Source organism: Jaculus jaculus, chromosome 5 (genome assembly GCF_020740685.1).
Source record: "Jaculus jaculus isolate mJacJac1 chromosome 5, mJacJac1.mat.Y.cur, whole genome shotgun sequence".
NCBI lineage: Eukaryota > Metazoa > Chordata > Mammalia > Rodentia > Dipodidae > Jaculus > Jaculus jaculus.
The window spans coordinates 12,662,456-12,686,559 of record NC_059106.1 but is presented as its reverse complement, the minus strand read 5'-3'; the positions used below and the strand labels follow the sequence as shown (position 1 = coordinate 12,686,559).

Here is a 24,104-nt window from a genome sequence, read left to right as displayed (position 1 = left end):
CAGACCAGACACAGTTATGGAGGAAGGGATTTATTGAAGCTTACAGATCCAGAGGGAGTTCCACAATGGCAGAAGAAACTGGCCTGCCTTCACAGGACCAAGCAGAGAGAGAGAAGCACAAGCCAAAAGCCACACAGCACAGCACACTTCAGGAACTCCAGCTAGGTACAGTTTGCATATCTTTAGATTGAAATCTGAAACCTACCACCACACCTAAAGATCCACCCAGTGACACCACCTCCAGCCAGGTGGCTGCAGAATGCAAACTACAAACCATAAAGAACTGAATATATTGGGGGCCATCCATTCAAACCACCACAAGGAGCTTGTCTGTAATCCCAGTGCTGGGGGTGGCAGATAGCAGGAGGATTCCTGGTGTTCATTGGCTAGCCAATCTACCTAATCAGTGAGCTCCAGGCCAGTGACAGACACTGTCTCAAAAATAAGTGGAATTGAGTACCTGAGAGGATGACACCTGAAGTCATGAACAGATACCCACGTATGTGCACCCCCACACATGAACACATGAATTAGAAGAACTAAGGAAGGAATTATTGTAATGAAAGGACTCATGGATGTTAAGAAATAACACTTATTTTTGAATAGCACATGATTAAAAAATTTATACAAAGTTGCTGGGTATAATGGCTGATACGTATAATCCTAGCATTTATGAGGCTGGGGTAGGATTAAAGAAAGCCATACTGAGTTGCAATGAGACCATGCCTCAAAAGAATTTGTTTTTACAAAGTTGATTTCATGAGTATGCTTTCTATTTTATTTTATCTGAGCTTCCAGGGGAAGCTCCCTGATGCATGATGGAATTACAAATGGTCATGCTACAATGTCCAGCTTTATGTGGGTTCTGGGAACCAAGACTCAGGCACTTACTTGCCCAGCAAGCACTTTATCCACTGAGCCTTCTCCCTCGCCTTACTCTTTTTTTTTTTTTTTTTAGTTTTGTACTCAGCAAATGCAGTCAATTTGGTACCATTATTAGGCTCATCCATATCCTACCCCTCCCCCTGACTCCTCCTTGTTGAGGTATATGGGTCATGCATTCTGGAGTTAGCCTACAGTTATGGGTAGGATAAATGTTTCTGCATTCATGACCCAACATGTGGCTCTGACACACCAAGAATGATCTGTTCCAGGCTCAGCCATTTTTCCTCAAATTTCATTGTGTCATTTTTTCTTACTGCTGTGTAGAATTCCATTGTGTAGATATACCACATCTTAGTTGTCCATTCTTCTAGTGAAGGACATCTGGGTTGATTCTAGCTCTTAGCTATTACAAATTGAGCCGCTTCAAACATGGTTGAGCAAATCTCTCTGGACTGTGGTTTAAAGGTTTTAGGGTAGGTGCCCAGTAAGGGAATAACTGGGTCTGTTGGTATCTCTATAGTCAGCTTTTTCAGAAGTATCCATATTGCTTTCCAAAGTAGTTGTACCCCCTGAGATGACAGAGTTAATTCCAGGTCAGCCTGGACCAGAGTGAGACCCTACCTTGAAAAACCAAAAACAAAACAAACAAAGTGGTTGTACCATCTTACATTCCCACCAACAGTGGATGAGTGTTCCTAATTCTCCACATTCTTGCCAGCATTTATTTTCATTGGATTTTTTGATGTTTGCTACCCTTACTGGGGGAAGGTGGAATCTCATTGTTGTTTTAAATTGCATTTCCCTGATGATTAGGGATGATGAACATTTTCTTAAGTGTGTGTTTGCATTTGTATTTCTTCCTCTGTGAACTGCCTATCCCTAGCCTTATTCTAATGTAACTGTCACAGTAACTTTAAAAATACACCTTCCACACCCCATGTTTCTAAAAGAGGAAAGTAAGGGAGAAGTCAAGCAACCTTGGCTGAACTTTTATGATCACTAGTTTGAAGTATTTGATTAATGAGTGCTTGAACCTGCTTCTTGGGGCTGGATTCACTTTCAAGCCAAAGGTCTCAGAAGTCCACCTGTGGCCACATGTAGTAGCAGTGCCCACATGCTGAAACCATTCTTTGCCGTTGCTTCCTGCAGGCAGGTGTGGAATGTACTTTGTGGAAGAGAGCACCTCCGATGCGATGGAGAGCTGCGTAAGTAGAGCCGCAGGGCATGGGTGGCGAGAGTTCACCCCCTGGCACTCTGAACACACCTCTCAGTGAACCCTCTTTCTACTGTGTATTTGTATGTGTGTGTCGTGTGCATGCATGTATGTGTTCATATGTGAGCCACAGGTACAAACGGCCTGGTGTGCATGTGGAGGTCAGGGGGGAACCCAAGTCCGTCCTCATCGTTCCCCCACATGGGTGGCGGGGTTCTCTGCCACTTCCTCTGCTCTGGTTCTCTTTGCTGTTCTTGTTAAGAGCTTCTGGGAAATTCTCCTGTTTCTACCTCCCGCTGCGCTGCAGAGTGCTAGGATTATAGGCCTGCCACAGCTTTCAGCTTTGTACATGAGCTCTGAAGATCAAACTGGGAGCTTAGGCTTGAGTGGCGAGTGCATTACCCACTTAGCTAGCTCCCTTCTTCTTAAAATACCTCTGTGTGTCTGTCTGTCTGTCTGTCTGTCAGAGTTAGGAAAAGAAGCAGGCAGATAAAGTCACACCAGGGCCCCTGCCACTACAAGTGAACATCAGACGCGTGCACCTCCTTCTGCATCTGGTTCTACATGGGCACTGGGGAATCAAACCAGGTCCTTAGGCTTTGCAGGCAAGTGTCTTAACCACTGGGCCATCTCCCCAGCCTAGCTACCAGAGACTGGCATCTCTGGCCTTCAGCCTGAATGTCAGCAGTCGTGGTTATAAGTCAACTTCTAACGCACTCCTGTCGTTTTAGTGTGTTCTCCTTCCTCGCTGCTCTCCTCAGCAGAACAAGTAACATCCCTGTCACTCCCAGCTCACGGCCAAGCACCTTTGCCTTTCAAAGGAGAGCAGCACTTTGTGTGACAGAGTGCCTTAAGTCACCTTGACAGTCATGCCCTGAGTACAGTAATAGCATTTTTTCTGGCCATTCTGATATTAACCAGAAGATAACTGAAAAAAGTCACACTCAAGTCAGATCTTTGCATGCCAAAACTGTCTAATTTGTTGGAAACCTAAAGTTAGTCTAAAAAGTAGTCTTGATGTTTCAGTTCCTAAATTTTGTCTAGTATATGAATTGTTTTATAGTAGAGGGTTTCTGGATCATTTTAAGAACCATTTTGCCATTGAACAAAGAGAAAGTGTTTATTTTAATACAATTTTAAATTTAAAACTAAGATAATCAGTATTCTATAAAGCAAAGACTTTAGTCCCCTTCCTTTGTCATAGAGCCTTCAGGGAGAGCTTGAGCCAGCATCATTCTCCTGGACTTACGAGGAGATTAAAGAGGTTCACAGGCGCTGGTGGCAGCTGAGAGATAACGCAGTAGAGATCTTCTTAACAAATGGCCGGACACTCCTGCTGGCCTTCGACAACACCAAGGTAAAGCCTCCCTTGTTACACGTACTGTGGATGTAATCATGTGAGCAGTGTTGCAACTAATTATATAAAGTTTAATTCGTATGAAGGTTAATTCTTTTAAATCTTAAACCAGTGTTCTGATAAATGAAGTCTGCCTTATTTCTTAGCCCTAATTGAGCAAGTCCTTCATTGTATGAGGAGTCTTTGTGACTTCTGAAACTTTGTTGAATTTGGATTCTTCCACATCAGTGAGAGGAGGAGTTTGCATTGCTGGGGGCTGTGGTCCATCCCTGACAAGCCATTAGTCTGGGCAGGGCTGTGAGAGCCTCAGTGGCTAACCCTGAGGCCCTCCCTTACTTCTGTGACCCTCCCCTACTTGCCACAGCAGAATCATCTGGCATGCAGATGACTCATTCCTTCCCAGAGTTTTTCACTCTCCCTCACCCGCCTTCGCATTCACAGTGTCTGCAGATCCTTCCTGGTGTCTGTTCATTCCCTGAGTCCATCATGTGGCTCTGAAACACCATCTGTATTCTACAACTTTCTGTATACGGCCCAGGCCTTTCCTCAGCACCTCACACATATATTTAACCCCAACTTGCCATCTCCACTTAGGAGTTAGTCAGTAGTGAGAATTTATCCTATTTATATAGGATATTTTATTTAATTCTTATAAGATAAACATTATCAGCCTACATTACAGGTGTGGCAACAGCACAAAGGGTTTAGCAGGAATGCAGAACAGATCTGCCCTGATCCAATTAGACCTCCAGTGCAAAATGGCACACTTTTAAATAGTTATTTATTTACTTATTAGAGAGACAGACAGAGAGAGAATGGACACACCAGAGCCTCCAGCCACTGCAAACAAACTGCAGACGCATGTGCTACCCTGTGCATCTGGCTTACATGGGTCCTGGGGAATAGAGCCTGGGTCCTTAGGTTTCACAAGCAAGTGCCTTTACTGCTAAGCCATCTCCAGCCCTCAGCACATTCTTTCTACTCCACTGTGCCACATGTGTGCAAGAGAAAGCCATTCTTTTTCCTTTATTGGTCATCTTAGTATCTGTGGGTGACTGCTGTGCATGACTTTCCTGGAACTTACAGTAGATGCTTAGCAGTTTCTACAGGTGAACTGACTAGCAAATGTCCCCAGTCATCGCTTAGTAGGTGGCTGAGACCCCATCTCTGGAAGGAGTCCTGCAGTGAAATCTCAGTTCCTCATCAGCCAGTGGTCTCTTCTCAAAGGATTTTGGATTGGTAGCATGTTGATAATGTCCTGCTTCTCTGGAGAAGTGTCAGTAACCCTAAAATATGTGCTGTTTTGTGTTTGTTTTTATCCCTCCTCCTGTTCAGGTTCGTGATGATGTGTACCACAGTATACTCACCAATAACCTCCCCAACCTTCTAGAGTATGGCAACATCACTGCTCTGACCAACCTGTGGTACACCGGGCAGATCACCAACTTTGAGTATTTGACTCATCTCAACAAGCATGCTGGCCGGTCCTTCAATGACCTCATGCAGTACCCTGTGTTCCCCTTCATCCTGGCCGACTATGTTAGTGAGACTCTGGACCTCAACGACCCGACGATCTACAGGTGAGTAGAGCCTCAGCACTTTCCAGGGTCACCCACAGCTTTTAGTTATGCCATTCAGGTGGTCGCTATGAAGAGGTTCAGAGAAGCACAAAAGGGAAAATGGTCAAGGAGCCCGGGCTCTCCTCGCCCAGCCCAGCAGTGGTGAATGATGAAGATTCTTACCAGGCCTGTTTCAGACATCTTGCCACATCACCTCTGGGTTCTATACCACAGACATCTTTTTTTGATTGGTTAGTTCCTTATATAACTGCAGCACCATTTTCACAGTGAAGAAAAATAATAGCAGTTCCCTGAGGTCTTACAGTCCCCACACTGTTTTTAGATGTCTCCTGCTCACCCCAAAGATGTCTGTTTGTAATTGCTTGGTTAGAGTCAGGTCCACTCTGCCTTTGATTACTGATATAGCTCAAACATACATTAGAATGGTCTTTCATTTTAAAAAACATTTTTAACACTTATTTTATTTATTTGAGAGAGAGAGAGAGAGAGAGAATGGGCACACTATAGCCACTACAAACGAACTCCAGACACATGTGCCAGTTTGTGCATCTGGCTTATGTGGGTCCTGGGGAATTGAACCTGGACCCTTTGGCTTTGTAGGCAAACACTTTTAACTGCTAAGCCATCTCTCCAGCCTCCTCTCATTTTTTATGTGTGTTTTGTCTTATTTTTTTCTGACATTTACTTACTGGAGGGGGGGAAGGTCATTTATTTTGTAGGCTACCCCATCCCACCTTCTGGCTGCAGCCTGGTGTCATGTGCTCGGGTGGCCTCCCTTTCCAAAGGCTTACTTGGATTCAAGTTTGTTTTGGAAGGACTCTCATAGATGGTGGTGTGAACTGTGTATCACCTGCTGTCATCAGAAGGCCTATGCTGTCCCACCATGGTGACGCTTACGATGATCTGAGGGTTTGGGCGCCCAATGAACTTGTATCTGATTGTTCATGCATGGCTAGTATTGCTTGAATCAGTTATTACATTAGGCGTTACAAAATGGTGATTTTCTAGCCACCTGTTTCTCCTAAACTTACTAGGAAAAAAAAAAAAAACAGAAAACTAAGCAGTCTGAGCCTCCACTCTCTCATGTCAAAGAATAAAGAAATGATACAGTCATCCAACCATGGTGGCGCACGCCTTTAATCACAGCATTCAGGAGGCGGAGGTAGGAAGATCACTTTGAGTTTGAGGCCACCCTGAGAATACAGAGTGAATTCCAGGTCAGCCTGGGCTAGAGTGAGACCCTACCTCAAAAAGCCAAGGGAAAAAAAAATGATACAGTTTTGGCTCTCACTTCCAGGCTAGAGAGATGGCTTAGTGGTTAAGGTGCTTGTCTGTGAAGCCTACAGACCCAGGTTTGATTCCCCAGAACTCACATAAGCCAGATGCATGAGGTGGCACATGCATCTGGAGTTCATTTGTGGTGGCTGGAGACCGTGGAGCACCCATATTCATTCATTCTCATTCTCTCTCTCTCTTTCTCTTCCTTTTTCTCTTTCTAAAATAAATAAGTAAAATAATTTTAAAAGTGTCTCTCACTGCAAAACAGGGTACTCTGAGGGAAAAAAAAAAAAGGCAGAATAATGAAATTACTTAAGGTGGTAATTAAACCATCTTAAAATGAAATGTGTATGTGTATATATATATATACACACACACACACACATACACACACATATGCATATATATATATATATATAAACATATATAGATATACATATATTAACTCATAATTTCATAGTCTCAGTATCCTTTATCCAATATGCTTGGATTCGGAAATATGAATTTTGAGGGTTCTAGAATATTTGCAGAATTTGTCAGTTGAACAACCCAGGTCTATAAATGTGGGTGCTCTGAAATGTAAAAGATTTTTGAACATATGCTCAAAAAGTTTTGGACCTCAGATCTTCAGAACATTTAGGAATATTCATCTTGTATTTTGTTAAGGACACACACACCACCTAAAGCAAAGAAAGGAAAAAAAAAAAAAGTAGATGGTCCTATTGGAAGTAATTCCTTACATTGAAATTTCAGAATTAAAGAATTTAGCATTCATTGTCTTTCCCTAATGAGCTTCATTTTCAAATAACCATTTAGCCCCAGTTCATTTGAGAACATTTTATTTGATTTTAAAAAATACTACCTTACTTTGTTGAGAAAAAAAAAATGACTTTAGATATTCTACTTGGGATGTATGTAAACCAGTACTCAAGAAATCAAACTTTTTCTGTTTCATTTGTCAATTTAAAAAGGAGCAAATGAAAAAATAAAATAAAAATAAAAAGGAGCAAATGGCTCATTGTTTCTATACATTTTATACACTGCTGGTGACACTGGAACATTGGGCACATTGTTCATATAAATAGATAATGGACTTTCTGGAAGGCAGCTTGACAGTGTGTGTCAAAAACCTTTTTTGCTTGTTTGTTTTTTTGTTTTTTTCCAAGGTAGGATCTCATTCTAGCCAAGGCTGGCCTGAAATTCACTATGTAGTCTCAAGGTGGCCTCAAACTCACAGTGGTCCTCCTGCCTCTGCCTCCCAAGTGCTGGGATTAAAGGTGTGTGACACCACGCTCAGCCAAAGAACTCTTAACTATAGTATAGTATGTTTGAGCAATTTAGCTTCTAGGAATTTTTTCCCTTAGAAACTATGAAGGCCACATACTCAACCAGACTAGCCTCTGGTTTTCGAGTTATGTTTTCTCCTTATTTTTTCCTGACATTGACTTGTTAGAAGGGCAGAAACCAGCTGTGGCTGGCTCATTGTTTGCGTTGGTATCTGGCACTGATGTAGAGATTTCACTAGAAGTGTGTTCCTTACATCATTTGTCAAATAGACAAAATTTAGAAATAGTCTAAGGGACCAACAGTAGGACTTGAGTATGCTGATACATATTACAACCACTAAAACGATATCTTAGAAGTATATTTCAAGCTGGAGAGATAGCTTAGCACTTAGGGAGCTTGCCTGCAAAGCCTAAGGACCCAGGTTCAATTCCCTAGTACCCATGTAAGCCAGATGCACAAGGTGGCACATGTGTCTGGAGTTTGTTTGACATGGCTGGAGGCCCTGGCACACCCATTCTCTTTCTTTCTCTCTCTCTCTCAAATAATGTTTTTAAAAATGAAATATTTTTAAAGGCATATATTTAATAGGCATGGAATGGTTCTTTTAAAAAAAAATAAACACATACACACATTAATAAGCAGAAAAACATATAGGTAGATACATACTCAAACATTTTACCTGTGGGCAATAGTAACATAACTGACTTGTAGCTTATTCTGTTTTCTCAACTGTAATTTCTGAATTTTCAGCCATGACAACTAATATAATGTCAATCTGAGAAGATGTCCTAATAACATTTATACAAAAATTAAAAATAGGGCTGGAGAGATGGCTTAGCAGTTAAGCACTTGCCTGTGAAGCTTAAGGACCCTGGTTGGAGGCTGGATTCCCTAGGACCCATGTAAGCCAGATGCACAAGTTGGTACATGCATCTGGAGTTTGATTGCAGTGGCTGGAGATCCTGGTGCACCCATTCTCTGCCTATCTGCCTCTCTCTCTTTCTCTCTCTGTCTGTCGCTCTCAAATAAATTAATTAATTAATTTTAAAAAATAGGCCTGGAGAGCTGGCTTCATGGTTAAGGCACTTGCCTGAAAGCCTAAGGACCCACGTTCAACTCTACAGGTCCTGCGAAAGCCAGACACTCAAGGTGATGCAAGCACGCAAGATCGCACATGTGCACAAGATGACACACATCTGGAGTTTGGTTGCGGCGACTAAAGGCCCTGACACACTAATGGTCTCTCTCTCTCTCTCACTGTCACTGTCAAAAAAATTAAAATATGCCAGGATCTTAAAGATATTTTTTTTTCTATTTGAAGATATAAATGTCCTATCCATTCTATAAAACTTCTAGTTTTTTAATGTATTTTTAATTTTTCATTTTATTTATTAGAGAGAGAAAGCGTTAGAGAGAAAGAAAATGAATGTGTGTGACAGGGCCTCCAGCCACTGCAAACAAACTCCAGATGTGTGCACCACCTTGTGCATCTGGCTTATGTGGATCCTGGAGAATAGAACCTGGGACCTTTGGCTTCACAGGCAAGCACCTTAACTGCTAAGTCATCTCTCCAGCACAAAACTTCTACTTTTTAATAGCTTTTAGAATTAGAAGTATCAACAAAATTAACATTTAATCTCACTTAAATTCCATATCTTTAAGAAATAATTTATCAAAAAGCCTGTATTGCCAGGCATGGTGGCACACACCTTTAGTCCCAACACTTGGGAGGCAGAGGTAGGAGGATCACCGTGAATTCAAGGCCACCCTGAGACTACATAGTGAATTTCAGGTCAGCCTGGACCAGAGTGAGACCCTACCTTGAAAAACAAGAAACAAAAACAGAAAGAAAAAAAAAAGCCTTTATTATACCAAGTATGGTAACCCATACTTTTTCATTTTTATTTATTTATTTGAAAGAGAGAGAGAGAATGGGCAAGCCAGGGCCCCCAGCCAGTGCAAACAAACTCCAGATGCATGCGCCCCTTGTGCATCTGGCTTACGTGGGTCCTGGAGAGTTGAACCAGGATCCTTTGGCTTTGCAGGCAAATGCCTTAACCGCTAAGCCATCTCTCCAGCCCTCGTTGTCGTTGTTGTTGTTGTTGTTGTTTTCAAGGCATGGTCTCACTCTAACCCAGGCTCACCTGGAACTCACTCTGTAGCCCCAAGCTGGCCTCAAACTCATACCGATCCTTCTACCTCAGCTTCCTGAGTGCTGGAACTAAAGGCATGAGCCACCACTCCTGGCTGTAACCCACATTTATGATCAAAGCACATGAAAGGCTACAAGTTTGAGGCCAGTCTTGCCCACGCAGTAAGTTTAAGGCAACCTTGGTGTACATAATGAAGCTCTGGCTCTAAAGAGAAACAAAAATAAATAGCCTTTTGACATTTGAATATGTAGTGCTAACTTAACTGAAACTTGGTACATCTTGCTGTGCATCTAGGTTCAGTGCCAGCTTTTGACAGTGCAGGTAGTCCTTTCCCTGTGCCAGCCAAATGACCTCTTAGCCAGAGTAGCCTATCCCTCCCCTCCTGCCCTTTTAAGCACTATCCTGAGATGCTAGCAGGATCTCTAGTAGGTAAAAGAGAGGGTACGTTTCTTGCCTTCCCTGGCCTCCAAGAAAGACCTGTGAAGTGCACAGTAGGAACACCAGTACTAATGTGCTCACATGCATATGTGAGTGCATGATGGTGCCGGGCAGCATCGCTGCGCATCTAACCAGACAGCCGATGGTCAGTACTCACTCCAGACTGCAGCTTGGCCTGGACAAGAAGAGCAGCTTCCCTACCTCGTAGCCGGTTCCTACTTAGCATGGACCAAGGTCATATGTTTAGACCTCCCTTCAGTCTGTACTGCTGGGAGGCAAAGTCCAGGAAACAGGACAAGGACGTCCAGGGCTTTACCAGTCCTCATACTGCGATGTCTGATCACAGCAGTTGAGAATCCCTGGGCTGGGACAGAGCGGGCCCAGCCTTCCTCAGTAGTTTATGGGTCAGAGTGTGCATGGAGACTGCTGGTGACAAAGCAGCACACTGAGGGTGGAGTGTTTTCTGGATCACTTACGTATTTACATGACGCAGACGTAAGTCTTAAGTAGCTTTTTCCTGACCATCAAATCTTCTCCATCATCCTTGTCTTTGTAGGAATCTCTCCAAGCCGATTGCTGTGCAATATAAAGAAAAAGAAGATCGTTACGTTGACACATACAAGGTAGCTTTCGTTTTTATTACTACTTTGATGCGTGAAAATGTAGCTGTTCTATAGACATACTCTCTACCTGATTGCAAACTTACAGTATTACTGACTTTTTCTTGTTTTTTTTTCCCTTGCATTTTAATTGACAATTGAAAATCATCATATGAGAGCTGGAGAGATTAGCAGTTAAGGTGTTTGCCTGCAAAGCCAAAGGACCTAGGTTCAATTCCCCAGGACCCACATAAGCCAAATGCACAAGGTGGCACATACGTCTAGAGTTCATTTGCGGTGTCTAGAGGTCCGGGAAAGTCCATTCGCATGCACGCTTTCTCCCTCCCTCCCTCCCTCCCTCCCTCCCTCCCTCCCTCTCTCTCTCTCTCTCTCTCTCTCTCTCTTTCTCTCTACCTCTTTCCCTCTCTCACTCTCTCAAATAAATAAATAATATTTTAAAAATTGTATGAGGGCTAGAGGGATGGCTTAGCCATGATTTGATTCCCCAGTACCCACATAAAGCTAGATGTACCAGGTAGCACATGTGCCTGGAGTTCATTTGCAGTAGCTAGAGGCCCTGGTATCCCGTCCTGTTCCCCCCACCCCATCTACCTCTGCCTCTCTTTCTTCCTTTCTCAAATAAATAAATATTTTTTTAAATCAATGTACAAAACTAAAGTTAGAGGGAGGGAATTACCATGGGATATATTTTATAATCATGGAAAATGTTAATAAAAATTAAAAAAAAAAACTAAAGTTAATGTTTGAATTAGATCATTGGAAACACCTTCTAAGAATTAAGAAAAATATATCCATAAGTTAAAAGCTAATAATTCATTACTTTTTAAAATATATAATAATTATATTTCTTATAATAATCATAGATTTCCAGAAACCTGCTATTCATGTCACCTGATGTTATTTGCACTACATAGCAATATTTGATAATTTCATAATATGAATTTACCACTATGTTAACTTGTGGTATACTAAATACTAGTATGTTTATTTTATATATTGTATATTTGCATATGGTATATAAGTAAATTTATTTTGCACCATATACTTATTAGTCATATTCATAAAGTTGTGTGTTGGCTTATTAAACAGAAATTCACTAGATTAAAAAGAATTTTAGGGGTTGGAGAGATGCTTAGTGGTTAAGGCTCATGCCTATGAAGCCTAAGGACCCAGGTTTTATTCTCCAGGTCCCATGTAAGCCAGATTCACAAGGTGGCGCATGCATCTGGAGTTTATTTGCAGTGGCTAGAGGCCCTGGCTTGCCCACTTTCTCTCTCTCCTGTCTCAAATAAATAAATAAGTCTTTTTTAAAAAATATAAAGAATTTTCGGGCAAGAGAGATGGCTTAGCAGTTAAGGCACTTGCCTACAAAGCCTAAGGACCCAGGTTTGACTCCCCAGAACCCATGTAAGCCAGACGTATAAGGCGACATACGCACTCAAGGTGGGACATGCATCTGGAGTTCAGTTACAGTGACTAGAAGCCTTGCTGTACCAATTCTCTTCCTCCCTCCCTCCTTCCCTCCCTCCTTCCCATAAAAAAAAAAATACAAAAAAAACCCAAACATTAAAAAAGTAAAAATAAAAAAGAATTTTAGCCAGGCATAGTGATGTACACTTAATCCCAGTACTTGGGAGGCAAAGGTGGGAGGATCGCCATGAGTTCAAGGCCACCCTGAGACTACACAGTGAATTCCAGGTCAGCCTGAACTACCTCAAAAAAACAAATCGAAAGAAAGAATCTTGCCTGTGTTGGTGGCGCACCCTTCCACAGCACCTTGTGTGCTCACGCCCACCCAGCAGCCACCTCACAGCAGGCAGAGCACAAGGGGAGGTGTCCTCGCCACTCTGCTGACTGTTCTAATTGGAGCCGGGTCTCACTGATCCTGGAGTTTGTCAGTTCTGGCAGGAGGGCTGTATCCTTCCCCCACCCATGCAGTTTGCAATAGCTCCTGGCTCTCCGCTTCCCTGTGACACTGGGGTTACAGGCACATGTGGCCACACCCAGCTCTTTACGGGGGTTCTGGAGATTTGAACTCAGGCGATCTTAGGCCTCCTCAGGCCTTCATGCTTGTGTAGGAGGCACACTTAAACACTGAGCCATCTCTGCAGCCCCAGGTTTTTACATTCTCAAAATAGAAATGAGATTATCTATGTAAACAGAAACGAATTACTCATTTCTTTAATATGAACTTAATGCTGTTGGGAATTCAAGACTCACGTGCTTCATATTCATTCTTCACAACAGCATTATGACAGGAGCAATGGAAACAGATGGTCACAGTTCAGACATCCCTCCAACTACTTCAAACTGTCTCCATTTGCTTCTTGTGCATTTGAAAGTCGTGCAGTCTGTGGGAGTCAAGAATGACTTGAAAATTCACTGCGCCGACTTTGTTACCAGACAGGCAGGGCCGCAGGAAATGAGTGCAGTGATGACATGAGGTCCTTGGTTGAGTCTCCTCTTTGTGGTGGGAGGCTCAGAGCAGGGAAAGGTCGTCATGTGAGAACTTTACTATGTGCCTGCTCTGCAAACCTGCCGTGCCTTGTGTTAGCACTGACTGTGAGGTGTCTCAGAGTCCAGAGAAGCTTGCTTATCACATGGTGAGTGCAGACCCCCAAGATGGGAGAGGCTCTGCAAAGCCACTGTGCCCTGTGTTAGCACTGACTGTGAGGTGTCTCAGAGTCCAGAGAAGCTTGCTCAACACGGTGAGTGCAGGTCCTCCCCACCAGATGGGAGACGCTCTCAGTGTGTTTGTCTTATCGCTTCCACGTGAAGAGCCACCATTAGCTGGGAAGGAGGATGCAGAACGGGAGAGTGCCTGTGAGGGGAGCTTGCATGGGTGGACAGTACCAGATGGTTCTCATTACTAGATGCTCAAGGAGCCTGAGGGCTCTAGACAAAAGAGAGAGGGCAAAAATAGTGTAAAGGGGTGGTGAGAGAGGTTGGGAGGGAGAGCCTTGGCTGGAGCACACCATGGGAAATCTGTTCTGTGTCCTGCAGTACTTGGAGGAGGAGTACCGCAAAGGCACCCGGGAGGATGACCCCATGCCTCCCGTGCAGCCCTACCACTACGGCTCCCACTACTCCAACAGCGGCACCGTGCTCCACTTCCTGGTCAGGATGCCTCCCTTCACGAAAATGTTTCTAGCCTATCAAGGTAAGGGAGTCTTTGTTATTGCCCCAAAGCCATGCTGAGTCTTTGGAACAAAGAACTTGACTGGCTAATTGAAAATGTTTACCATCCAACTCCAGGAGACGTCGTTGTGGCTAGCCCTCAGCAGAGCCGCTCCAGAGTGTAGGAAGGTAGTCCTCTCACTCTTGTCTCCGATTTCAGCTTCGGAATGGACTTGTCCAGGTTTATAAAATGCAGCTCACTTTTTTAAACTTTTATTGACACATGACAATGTAAGCCAAGTATATGTATAAAAATGTCCTAATGAGAGCTGGAGAGATGGCTTAGTGGTTAAGGTGCTTGCCTACAAAGTGAAAGGAACCAGGTTCGATTCTCCAGGACCCACATAAGCCAGATCCACAAAGTGGCGCATGTGTCTGGAGTTCATTTACAGTGGCTATAGGCTTTGGCATGCCCATTCTCTGTCTCTCTCTCTCTCTCTGTGTCTCTGCTTGCAGATAAATAAATAAATGTCATAATGAAACCCATTGTTTATATACTAAAACTTTTTTTTTTTAATTTTTATTAACATTTTCCATGATTATAAAATATATCCCATGGTAATTCCCTCCCTCCCCACCCCCACACTTTCCCATTTGAAATTCCATTCTCCATCATATTACCTCCCCATTACAATCATTGTAATTACATATGTACAATATCAACCTTTTAAGTATCCTCCTCCCTTCCTTTCTCCACCCTTTATGTCTCCTTTTCAACTTACTGGCCTCTGCTACTAAGTATTTTCATTCTCACACAGAAGCCCAGTCATCTGTAGCTAGGATCCACATATGAGAGAGAACATGTGGCGCTTGGCTTTCTGGGCTTGGGTTACCTGACTTAGTATAATACTTTCCAGGTCCATCCATTTTTCTGCAAATTTCATAACTTCATTTTTCTTTACCGCTGAGTAGAACTCCATTGTATAAATGTACCACATCTTCATTATCCACTCATCTGTTGAGGGACATCTAGGCTGGTTCCATTTCCCAGCTATTATAAATTGAGCAGCAATAAACATGGTTGAGCATGTACTTCTAAGGAAATGAGATGAGTCCTTTGGATATATGCCTAGGAGTGCTATAGCTGGGTCATATGGTAGATCAATCTCTAGCTGTTTTAGGAACCTCCACACTGTTTTCCACAATGGCTGGACCAGATTACATTCCCACCAGCAGTGCAGAAGGGTTCCTTTTTTTCCGCATCCCCGCCAACATTTATGATCATTTGTTTTCATGATGGTGGCCAATCTGACAGGAGTGAGATGGAATCTCAATGTAGTTTTAATCTGCATTTCCCTGATGACTAGTGACGTAGAACATTTTTTTAGAGGCTTATATGCCATTCGTATTTCTTCCTTTGAGAACTCTCTATTTAGCTCCATAGCCCATTTTTTGATTGGCTTGTTTGATTCCTTATTATTTAACTTTTTGAGTTCTTTGTATATCCTAGATATTAATCCTCTATCAGATATATAGCTGGCGAAGATTTTTTCCCATTCTGTAGGTTGCCTCTTTGCTTTTTTCACTGTGTCCTTTGCGGTGCAAAATCTTTGCAATTTCATTAGGTCCCAGTGGTTAATCTGTGGTTGTATTGCCTGAGCAATTGGGGTTGTATTCAGAAAGTCTTTGCCAAGACCAATATGTTGAAGGGTTTCCCCTACTTTTTCCTCTAGCAGTTTCAAAGTTTCCGGTCTGATGTTAAGGTCTTTAATCCATTTGGACTTAATTCTTGTGCATGGCGAGAGAGAAGAATCTATTTTCATCCTTCTGCAGATATTTATCCAGTTTTCAAAACACCATTTGCTGAAGAGGCTGTCTCTTCTCCAATGAGTATTTTTGGCATTTTTATCGAATATCAGGTGGCTATAGCTACTTGGGCTTACATCTGGGTCCTCTATTCTGTTCCACTGATCTACATGTCTGTTTTTGTGCCAGTACCATGCTGTTTTTGTTACTATGGCTCTGTAGTATAGGTTAAAATCAGGTATGGTGATACCACCAGCCTCTTTTTTGTTGCTCAGTATTATTTTAGATATTCGAGGTTTTTTATGATTCCAAATGAATTTTTGGATTGTTTTTTCTATTTCCATGAAGAAAGCCTTTGGAATTTTGATAGGGATTGCATTAAATGTGTAGATTGCTTTAGGTAAGATTGCCATTTTCATGATATTGATTCTTCCAATCCAGGAACAAGGGATGTTTCTCCACTTTCTAGTGTCTTCTGCAATTTCTCGCTTGAGTGTTTTAAAGTTCTCATTGTATAGATTCTTTACTTCCTTGGTTAGGTTTATTCCAAGGTATTTTATTTTTTTTGATGCAATTGTGAATGGGAGTGATTCTCTGATTTCATCCTCTGTGTGTTTGTTGTTAGCATATATGAAGGCTACTGATTTCTGTGTATTTATTTTGTATCCTGCTACATTGCTGTAGGTTTTGGTCAGCTCTAACAGCTTGCTAGTAGAGTCTTTAGGGTCCTTTATGTATAGAATCATGTCATCTGCAAATAATGATAACTTGATTTCTTCCTTTCCAATTTGTATCCCTTTTATGTGTGTCTCTTGCCTTATTGCTATGGCTAAGACTTCCAAAACTATATTAAATAGCAGTGGGGACAGTGGACACCCTTGTCTTGTTCCTGATTTTAGTGGAAAAGCTTCCAGTTTTTCCCCATTTAGTAATATGTTGGCTGTAGGCTTGTCATAAATAGCCTTTATTATATTGAGATATGTTCCTTCTATTCCCAGTCTCTGTAGGACTTTTATCATGAAGGGATGTTGGATTTTGTCAAATGCTTTCTCTGCATCTAATGAGATGATCATGTGATTTTTGTCCTTCAACCCGTTTATGTAATGTATTACATTTATAGATTTGCGTATGTTGAACCATCCCTGCATCTCTGGGATAAAGCCTACTTGGTCAGGGTGAATGATCTTTTTGATATACTCTTGTATTCTGTTTGCCAATATTTTGTTGAGAATTTTTGCATCTATGTTCATGAGGGAGATTGGTCTGTAATTTTCTTTTTTTGTTCTATCTTTGCCTGGTTTTGGTATCAGGGTGATGCTGGCCTCATAGAAGGAGTTTGGTAGAATTCCTTCTTTTTCTATTTCCTGGAAAAGCTTAAGAAGCAATGGTGTTAGCTCTTCCTTAAAAGTCTGGTAAAATTCAGCAGTGAATCCATCCGGGCCTGGGCTTTTTTTAGTTGGGAGATTATTGATAACTGTTCGGATCTCCATGTTTGTTATAGGTCTATTTAAGTGATTAATCTCATTTTGATTTAATTTAGGTAGGTCATATAGATCAAGGAAATCATCCATTTCTTTCAGATTTTCATACTTTGTGGAGTATATGCTTTTATAGTATGTCCCTATGATTTTTTGAATTTCTCTGGAATCTGTTGTGATGTTACCTTGTTCATCTCTGATTTTATTAATTTGTGTCTCTTCTCTCTTTCTTTTGGTCAGATTTGCTAAGGGTTTATCAATCTTGTTTATCCTTTCAAAGAACCAACTCTTTGTTTCATTAATTCTTTGGATTGTTCTTTTTGTTTCTATTTCATTAATTTCTGCCCTAATCTTTATTATTTCTTTCCGTCTACTGATTTTTGGTTTGCCTTGTTCTTCTTTTTCCAAGGCTTTAAGGCGAAGCATTAGGTCGTTTACTTGCGACCTTTCTAATTTCTTAATATAGGCACTTAAGGCTATAAATTTACCTCTTAGAACTGCCTTCATTGTGTCCCAGAGATTTTGGTATGTTGTGTTCTCATTATCATTTGACTCTATAAATTTTTTGATTTCCTTTTTGATTTCTTCATTGACCCACTCATCATTTAGTAGTGTATTGTTTAGTTTCCATGATTTTGTGTATGCTCTATAGCCTTTCTTGCTACTGATTTGTAGTTTAATTCCATTGTGGTCAGATAGAATGCAAGGAATTATTTAATTTTCCTGAATTTGTTAAGATTTGCTTTGTGTCCTAATATATGGTCTATTTTAGAGAATGTTCCATGTGCTGCTGAAAAGAAAGTATATTCTGCAGCCTTTGGATGAAATGTCTTGTATATATCTGTTAGGTCCATTCCTTCTATGACCTCATTTAGTCCAGATGCCTCTCTGTTTATTCTTTCCCTGGATGACCTGTCAATTGATGAGAGTGGGGTGTTAAAGTCACCCACCACCACTGTGTTTGGTGTTATCTGTGACCTTAGTTCTAATAGTGTTTGTTTGACGAATTTGGGAGCCCCCATGTTAGGTGCATATATGTTTAGGATTGTAATGTCCTCCTGTTGGAGTGTGCCCTTAATCAATATAAAGTGACCTTCCTTATCTTTCTTGACTAACGTTGGACTAAAGTCTACCCTGTCTGATATTAGGATAGCAACCCCTGCTTGTTTTCTAGGCCCATTTGCTTGAAACACCGTCTTCCAACCTTTCACCCTAAGATAATGTCTATCCTTTGTAGAAAGGTGAGTTTCTTGGAGACAACAAATTGTAGGATCCTGCTTTTTAACCCAGTCTGCAAATCTATGTCTTTTCAGTGGGGCATTGAGTCTGTTGATATTAAGAGATATTATTGAAAGGTGTGTATTTATGTTTGCCATTTTTTGTGTGTGTGTGTGTTTCTGGTTCTACCTGTGCTCTCTTCTGTTAACTGGTATTTGAGTATAGCTTGTTTTTTCTAGGTTCCTTATATGTGTGCTTTTCCTTTTGTTCAGCATGGAGGATTCTATCAAGTATTTTCTGTAGAGCTGGTTTTGTCTTCAAATACTCCTTTAACCTGCTTTTGTCATGGAATGTCTTTATTTCTCCATCTATTTGAATGGATAACTTTGCAGGATAAAGTAACCTTGGTTGACAGTTGTTATCTTTCAGAACTTGGAATATATCACTCCAAGCCCTTCTGGCTTTAAAAGTTTGTGTTGAATAATCTGCTGTAATCCTGATGGGCTTGCTTTTGTAGGTAACTTGATTTTTCTCTCTAACTGCTTTCAATATTTTTTCTTTGGTGTGTGTGTTTGGAAGTTTGATTATAATGTGGCGAGGAGAGGTTCTTTCTGGGTTTTGTCTGGCTGGGGTTCTAAAGGCTTCCTGTATCTGTATTGGCACCTCTTTCCCAATTTGGGGGAAATTTTCCTCTATGATTTTGTTGAAGATGCCTACTATGCCTCTGGAGTGGAGTTCTTCTCCTTCTACTATGCCCTGAATTCTTATATTGGATCTTTTCATAGTGTCCCGAATATCTTGAAATTCCCACTCATACTTTTCTATAAGTTTGTCTTTCTCTTTGTTGGACTGCATTAGGTCTGCCACCTGGTCTTCTAGCTTAGATATTCTGTCCTCTCCCTCATCCATCCTACTGGTGAGATTTTCTACAGAGTTTTTTATTTCATTAACTGTGTTCCTCATTGCTAGTAATTCTGACTGGTTTTTCTTTATTATTTCTATTTCCCTATTTATGTCCTGTATTGCCTTCTTTACTTCATTAAATTGGTGTCCTGCCTCTTCTTTGATTCCTTTGATTTCCTCTTTGATTTCCTCTTTGATTTCTTCTTTGATTGTTTTCATGTGTTCTTTGACCTCTTTGAACATATTTATAATTATTCTTTTGAACTCTTTCTCAGGCATTTCCTCTAACTCTTTCTCACTGGAGGACATTTCTGATGCATTAATACTTTTAGGTGGATTATATCGTCTTGCTTTTTATTGTTTCTTGTGTTATAATGTATATATTTTTGCATCTTGGATTAAGTTAATGCTTGGATTTTCTAGCTAGCTGTGTATTCTTAGCTGTATCAATTGATTTGATGTAATATATTTTCAGGGTAGGACCTTAAGGTATTAGGTGTGGCTCTTAAGACTCTCAGAGTATCTACAAAGATGTTCTTAGGGGTTGAGTTTCCCTGCTATAGGAGTATTCAGGCAGGCTGAGTGGAATAAAATACAGGTAGATTCTAAAATTTAACTAAACACTGTACACATTCAATCAAAAACAGCCCCAAGTATGTATGCAAGAGTAGTTATTATAATGACCAGATCCTCTATCAACAAAGAGGTTTAGATTTCTGGTCTGTTGAGGGATCCAAGTCAGCTTGTGACCAAGTGAGACCCTTCCCTGGTGCAATCCCAGTTACCTTGGGTGAGTTTGGTCTCAGTCAAGTTGCTGCCTGGGTCGTCGGGCTGCTGTTCTGATTTCTGGAGCTGGGCACTTGCTTTTCCTATGGGGCAAACTGAGCCGCTGCTGCTGCCTCTGCTGCTGCTGTAGCTGCCACTGCTGAAGCCACCACTGCTGCTGAAGCTGCCGCTGCCGTGACCACCGCCGCTGCTCCCCCTGAAGCTGCTGCTGCGGGATCTGCCGCCGCTGCCGCTCCTGGGTCCGCTGCTGCTGGGGCCGCTGGTACCAGTGCTGGAGCCGCTGATGTTGCTGCCGAACTCTGCTCCTGCTTGGGTCCCGTTGTCAGCCCAAGTTGGCGTGGCCGGGTTCCGGGCCGCTGCTCTGTTCGCTGGAGCTGGGCTCAGGCGGTGGGGGAGGGGAGGGAGCCGCGGCTGCTCTGGTTCTCTCGCTGCTCCACGTGTTCTTCTACCTCGCGGTCTGCTCCTCCGCTGCTCGCTGCCGCTCTCCCCTCACGTTTCCCGAGTTGCGGAGAGCGCGGTGTGAGGGGAAAATCCCGCACCTGGCTTTTCCTGCGGCTCGAGCCGAGTCTGGCGGTTTTCTGCTGCGCCGCGGCTGCGGCGGATGGCCGAGCTGCCCCGGAGCCGCTGTTCCCGCCTGTGCAGGCTCTGGATGCTCTATAACTCTTCTACTTCTCCGCTGCTGCCTCAATTTTCTATACACCTCACTTTTTAGTAAAAGTGTGTATTTTGCTGAGTTTTTTTGGTCTTTTTCCCCCCTAGGCTGCTTTGGCGTGGTACCTACGCCGCCATCTTAACCGGAAGTCTACTAAAACTTTTTAGCTTATTTATTTATTATTAAGAACCTACTTTGAGCCGGGCATGATGGCACATGCCTTTAATCCCAGCACTTGGAAGCAGAAGTAGGAGGATCAGTGAGAGTTTGAGGCCACCCTGAGACTAACAGAGTGAATTCCAGGTCAGCCTGAGCAGAGTGAGACCCTACCTCGAACCCCCCCCCAAAAAAAAAGACCAACCTACTTTGTATGGCCACATCATGTGTTGTACCATGTTTTCCCTCCCCCTGCCCCCATTCCACTTAGGGCCCTCCTCAGTGGCGTTGCTGGTATTCCCCAGGGGGTTGTGCGTTATGCACTAAGAGCGGCAGTGTATGGCATCCCGACCTGTGGCTCTTACAATCTTTGTGCCCCTCTCCCACAAAATGCCCTCAGTTCTAGTGGGTGTGTTTTACGTCTGTTTCAGTGCTGAGCTCTTAGTAGTCTGTGGATTTCTGTTTTGGTAGGCATTGAGTATCCTCAGCATCTGTCTCCTGCACCCTGGCACTGACTGTCAGGCTCACCATGGAAGCGGCACTCTTGCTTGTCACCCCACTTCCTCTGTGGTTTAACCTGAGCCTTGGCTGAAATGCAAGGGCTGAGTTATTTTCTCTAGTCTCCTACCTTCTGAAGAAGGATAAGCATTGCTAAGTTGGGGAGAGTTTGATCAATGTAGCCTCTCTGCTAGCCGAAGACTACTAGAAGTTTGTTGTTGGAGACCATAGTCTTTGTCTCCATAGGCTTCTGATCTGGTTTCCAGTTCCAGATATGGGTCTTTTCCACTGAATGGATGCCTTAGCCAGTCAGAAAGCCATTGGTCACCCACCAAGGCTGTGTGCCACCATTGCACCTCTGTGAACTGCTTGTCAGGCTGGTTGCTTCTTTTGTAGCTTAGACCCCTGCTTGCTCACACCACTGTTGGCCCTTTAGCACTTTCCAGAACTAGATGGGCTGTCTGGGGACTGGCTCTCCTGTGGATTCCAGCCAGGCCTCTCCAGGCTCTGTATCAGCAGCATATGGTAGGTGCAGCAATTACCCCTGGCAGGTAATCAAGTGCTTTGACAGAAGCCTGTCTTGGGACCTCATAGGTTGCTCTGATCAACAGGTCAATGTGGATAGCAACCGATTTCTGGTACTGGGAGTTACAGGCCAGAGCCAGATTTTTGTTGTTGTTTGCTTGTTTGGTGTTTTTTGTTTGTTTGTTTTTTGAGGCGCAGTCCCACTCTAGCTCAGGCTGACCTGGAATTCACTATATAATCTCAGGGTGGCTTCTAACTCACCATGATCCTCCCACCTCTGCCTCCCGAGTGCTCTGAGAGCCAAATTTTGTAAGGTTAGGCTTCATCCCACCCTTTCCAGGGCCCTTCTTTCAGCTGCTCCTCTCATACTCCTGTTCAGGGTCAAATAGCAATAGTCACACTCCTGAAAAAAGAGGAAAAGAGAAGACATGTCTAAACAACTAGAAGTTAAGGGATAATTTTGCTTCCAGGATGGAGAGGAGGGAACATTTACTACTTGGATTTTAATTTTTCCTACTGTACCTTCACTCAGGAAGGAAACCGTTATTGTTTACGCACGGCGTACTGCGTGTGAGTGGTGTTCAGGCCCACCCTCTCGTGAAACTGCCCGCCGTGTGCTGCTGTAGCTAGTCCGAGGCTCACTCTCTGGGAACTGTGTGCTGGTTGTGGGTCGTCTCCATTCTCACCCTCTTGTGGAACTTTGATGCCACTAGACTAGCAAATAGATGATTTAAATTTCCCTATTTCCATATATGGTAAAAAATAATGTAATTTCAGAAATTTGAATACTATCTTAAGCAAAACGAGCATTATTTTCATTGCTTTTTTTTAGTTGTTTATTTTTATTTTTATTTATTTATTTGCGAGCAACAGACAGAGAGAGAAAGAGGCAGACAGAGAGAGAGAATGGGCGTGCCAGGGCCTCCAGCCACTGAAACAAACTCCAGACGTGTGTGCCCCCTTGCGCATCTGGCTAACATGGGTCCTGGGGAATTGAGCCTCGAACCAGGGTCCTTAGGCTTCACAGGCAAGCGCTTAACCTCCAAGCCATCTCTCCAGCCCTGTTTTTCAGTTTTTTGAAGTAGGGTTTTACTCTAGTCCATCTGACCTGGAATTTATTATGAAGTCGCAGTGGCTTCGAACTCATGGTGATCTTCCTACCTCTGCCTCCCAAGTGCTGGGATTAAAGACATGCACCACCACACCCAGCTTATTTTCATTGTTTTAAAGTGGCAAAAGTTATGAGGCTTCATGGAATATGTTCTTTGTTTGAATTGTATTATTTGCATTTCTTTCTAGATCAGAGTTTTGACATTCCAGACAGAACTTTTCATTCTACAAATACAACTTGGCGCCTGTCCTCTTTTGAATCCATGACTGATGTGAAAGAGCTGATTCCAGAGTTTTTCTATCTTCCTGAATTTTTGGTTAACCGTGAAGGTACGGCTGCAGAGCATTTCTTATTTGTGTTTGCTTATTTCTATTTTTTCAAGGCAAGGTCTCATTATAGCCCAAGCTAGCCTCAAACTCATGGCAGTCCTCCTACCCCAGCCTCCCAAAAGTGCTGGAATTAAAAGTATGCACCACCATGCCTAGTTCATTTCTGAGGATTTGTGATGATGTTTTGATTTTCCAAAACTAAAAATAAGTTTTCAAAACCTTGATATTTGAGTTCCCAAATAAGAGAGGGTCATTTCATTAAATAAGTAGTTTTGCTTGCAAGTGAACTTAGAATGTTACTCTGAACTAACTGGTTTGTTGGAGGCAGTTTGGGGAATTGCCAGTTACCCATCTGCTAGCTTCTCCCTGCTGTCCTGGGGAAAGTCCTGTCTGAGCTCCAGCAGTGCTAGTCAGCGCGCAGAGCTTACATGACAGTGCCCCAGGCCGCTGTGCGAGACCTGCATGTGGCTGTCAGATTGGAACGTACTTAAAAGTGCCTGTTTCCTCTGTCCACTACTGCTGGGCTTCCTCTCTACTGAGCACTCCTGGGACAACAAACAGCACAGTGTTAGCGCGGCCCCTCAAGCGTCTGAAGCATTCAGCGACACCGCGGCTGGAAGGAACGTTTCCGGGAAGTAGTGCCCTAAAATTTAGTGACTTACAGCAATGGTAAATTTGTTTCTGGGCTGAAGAGATGGCTCGGTGGATAAGTGC

General features: G+C 42.7%; 1 protein-coding gene across 4 annotated transcripts in view; it reads left to right on the top strand.

Annotated features, from left to right (window-relative positions):
* Lyst (lysosomal trafficking regulator) overlaps positions 1–24,104 on the top strand; it is a 175,547-nt gene that overhangs the window by 120,025 nt on the left and 31,418 nt on the right. For all 4 annotated transcript variants that reach the window (XM_045150387.1, XM_045150389.1, XM_045150388.1 and 1 more), the window contains 6 exons: positions 2,035–2,090; positions 3,303–3,455; positions 4,791–5,035; positions 10,748–10,814; positions 13,815–13,971; positions 23,250–23,390. In XM_045150387.1, coding sequence (XP_045006322.1) covers positions 2,035–2,090; positions 3,303–3,455; positions 4,791–5,035; positions 10,748–10,814; positions 13,815–13,971; positions 23,250–23,390 — 819 coding nt within the window. The remainder of the gene's footprint in view (positions 1–2,034; positions 2,091–3,302; positions 3,456–4,790; positions 5,036–10,747; positions 10,815–13,814; positions 13,972–23,249; positions 23,391–24,104) is intronic.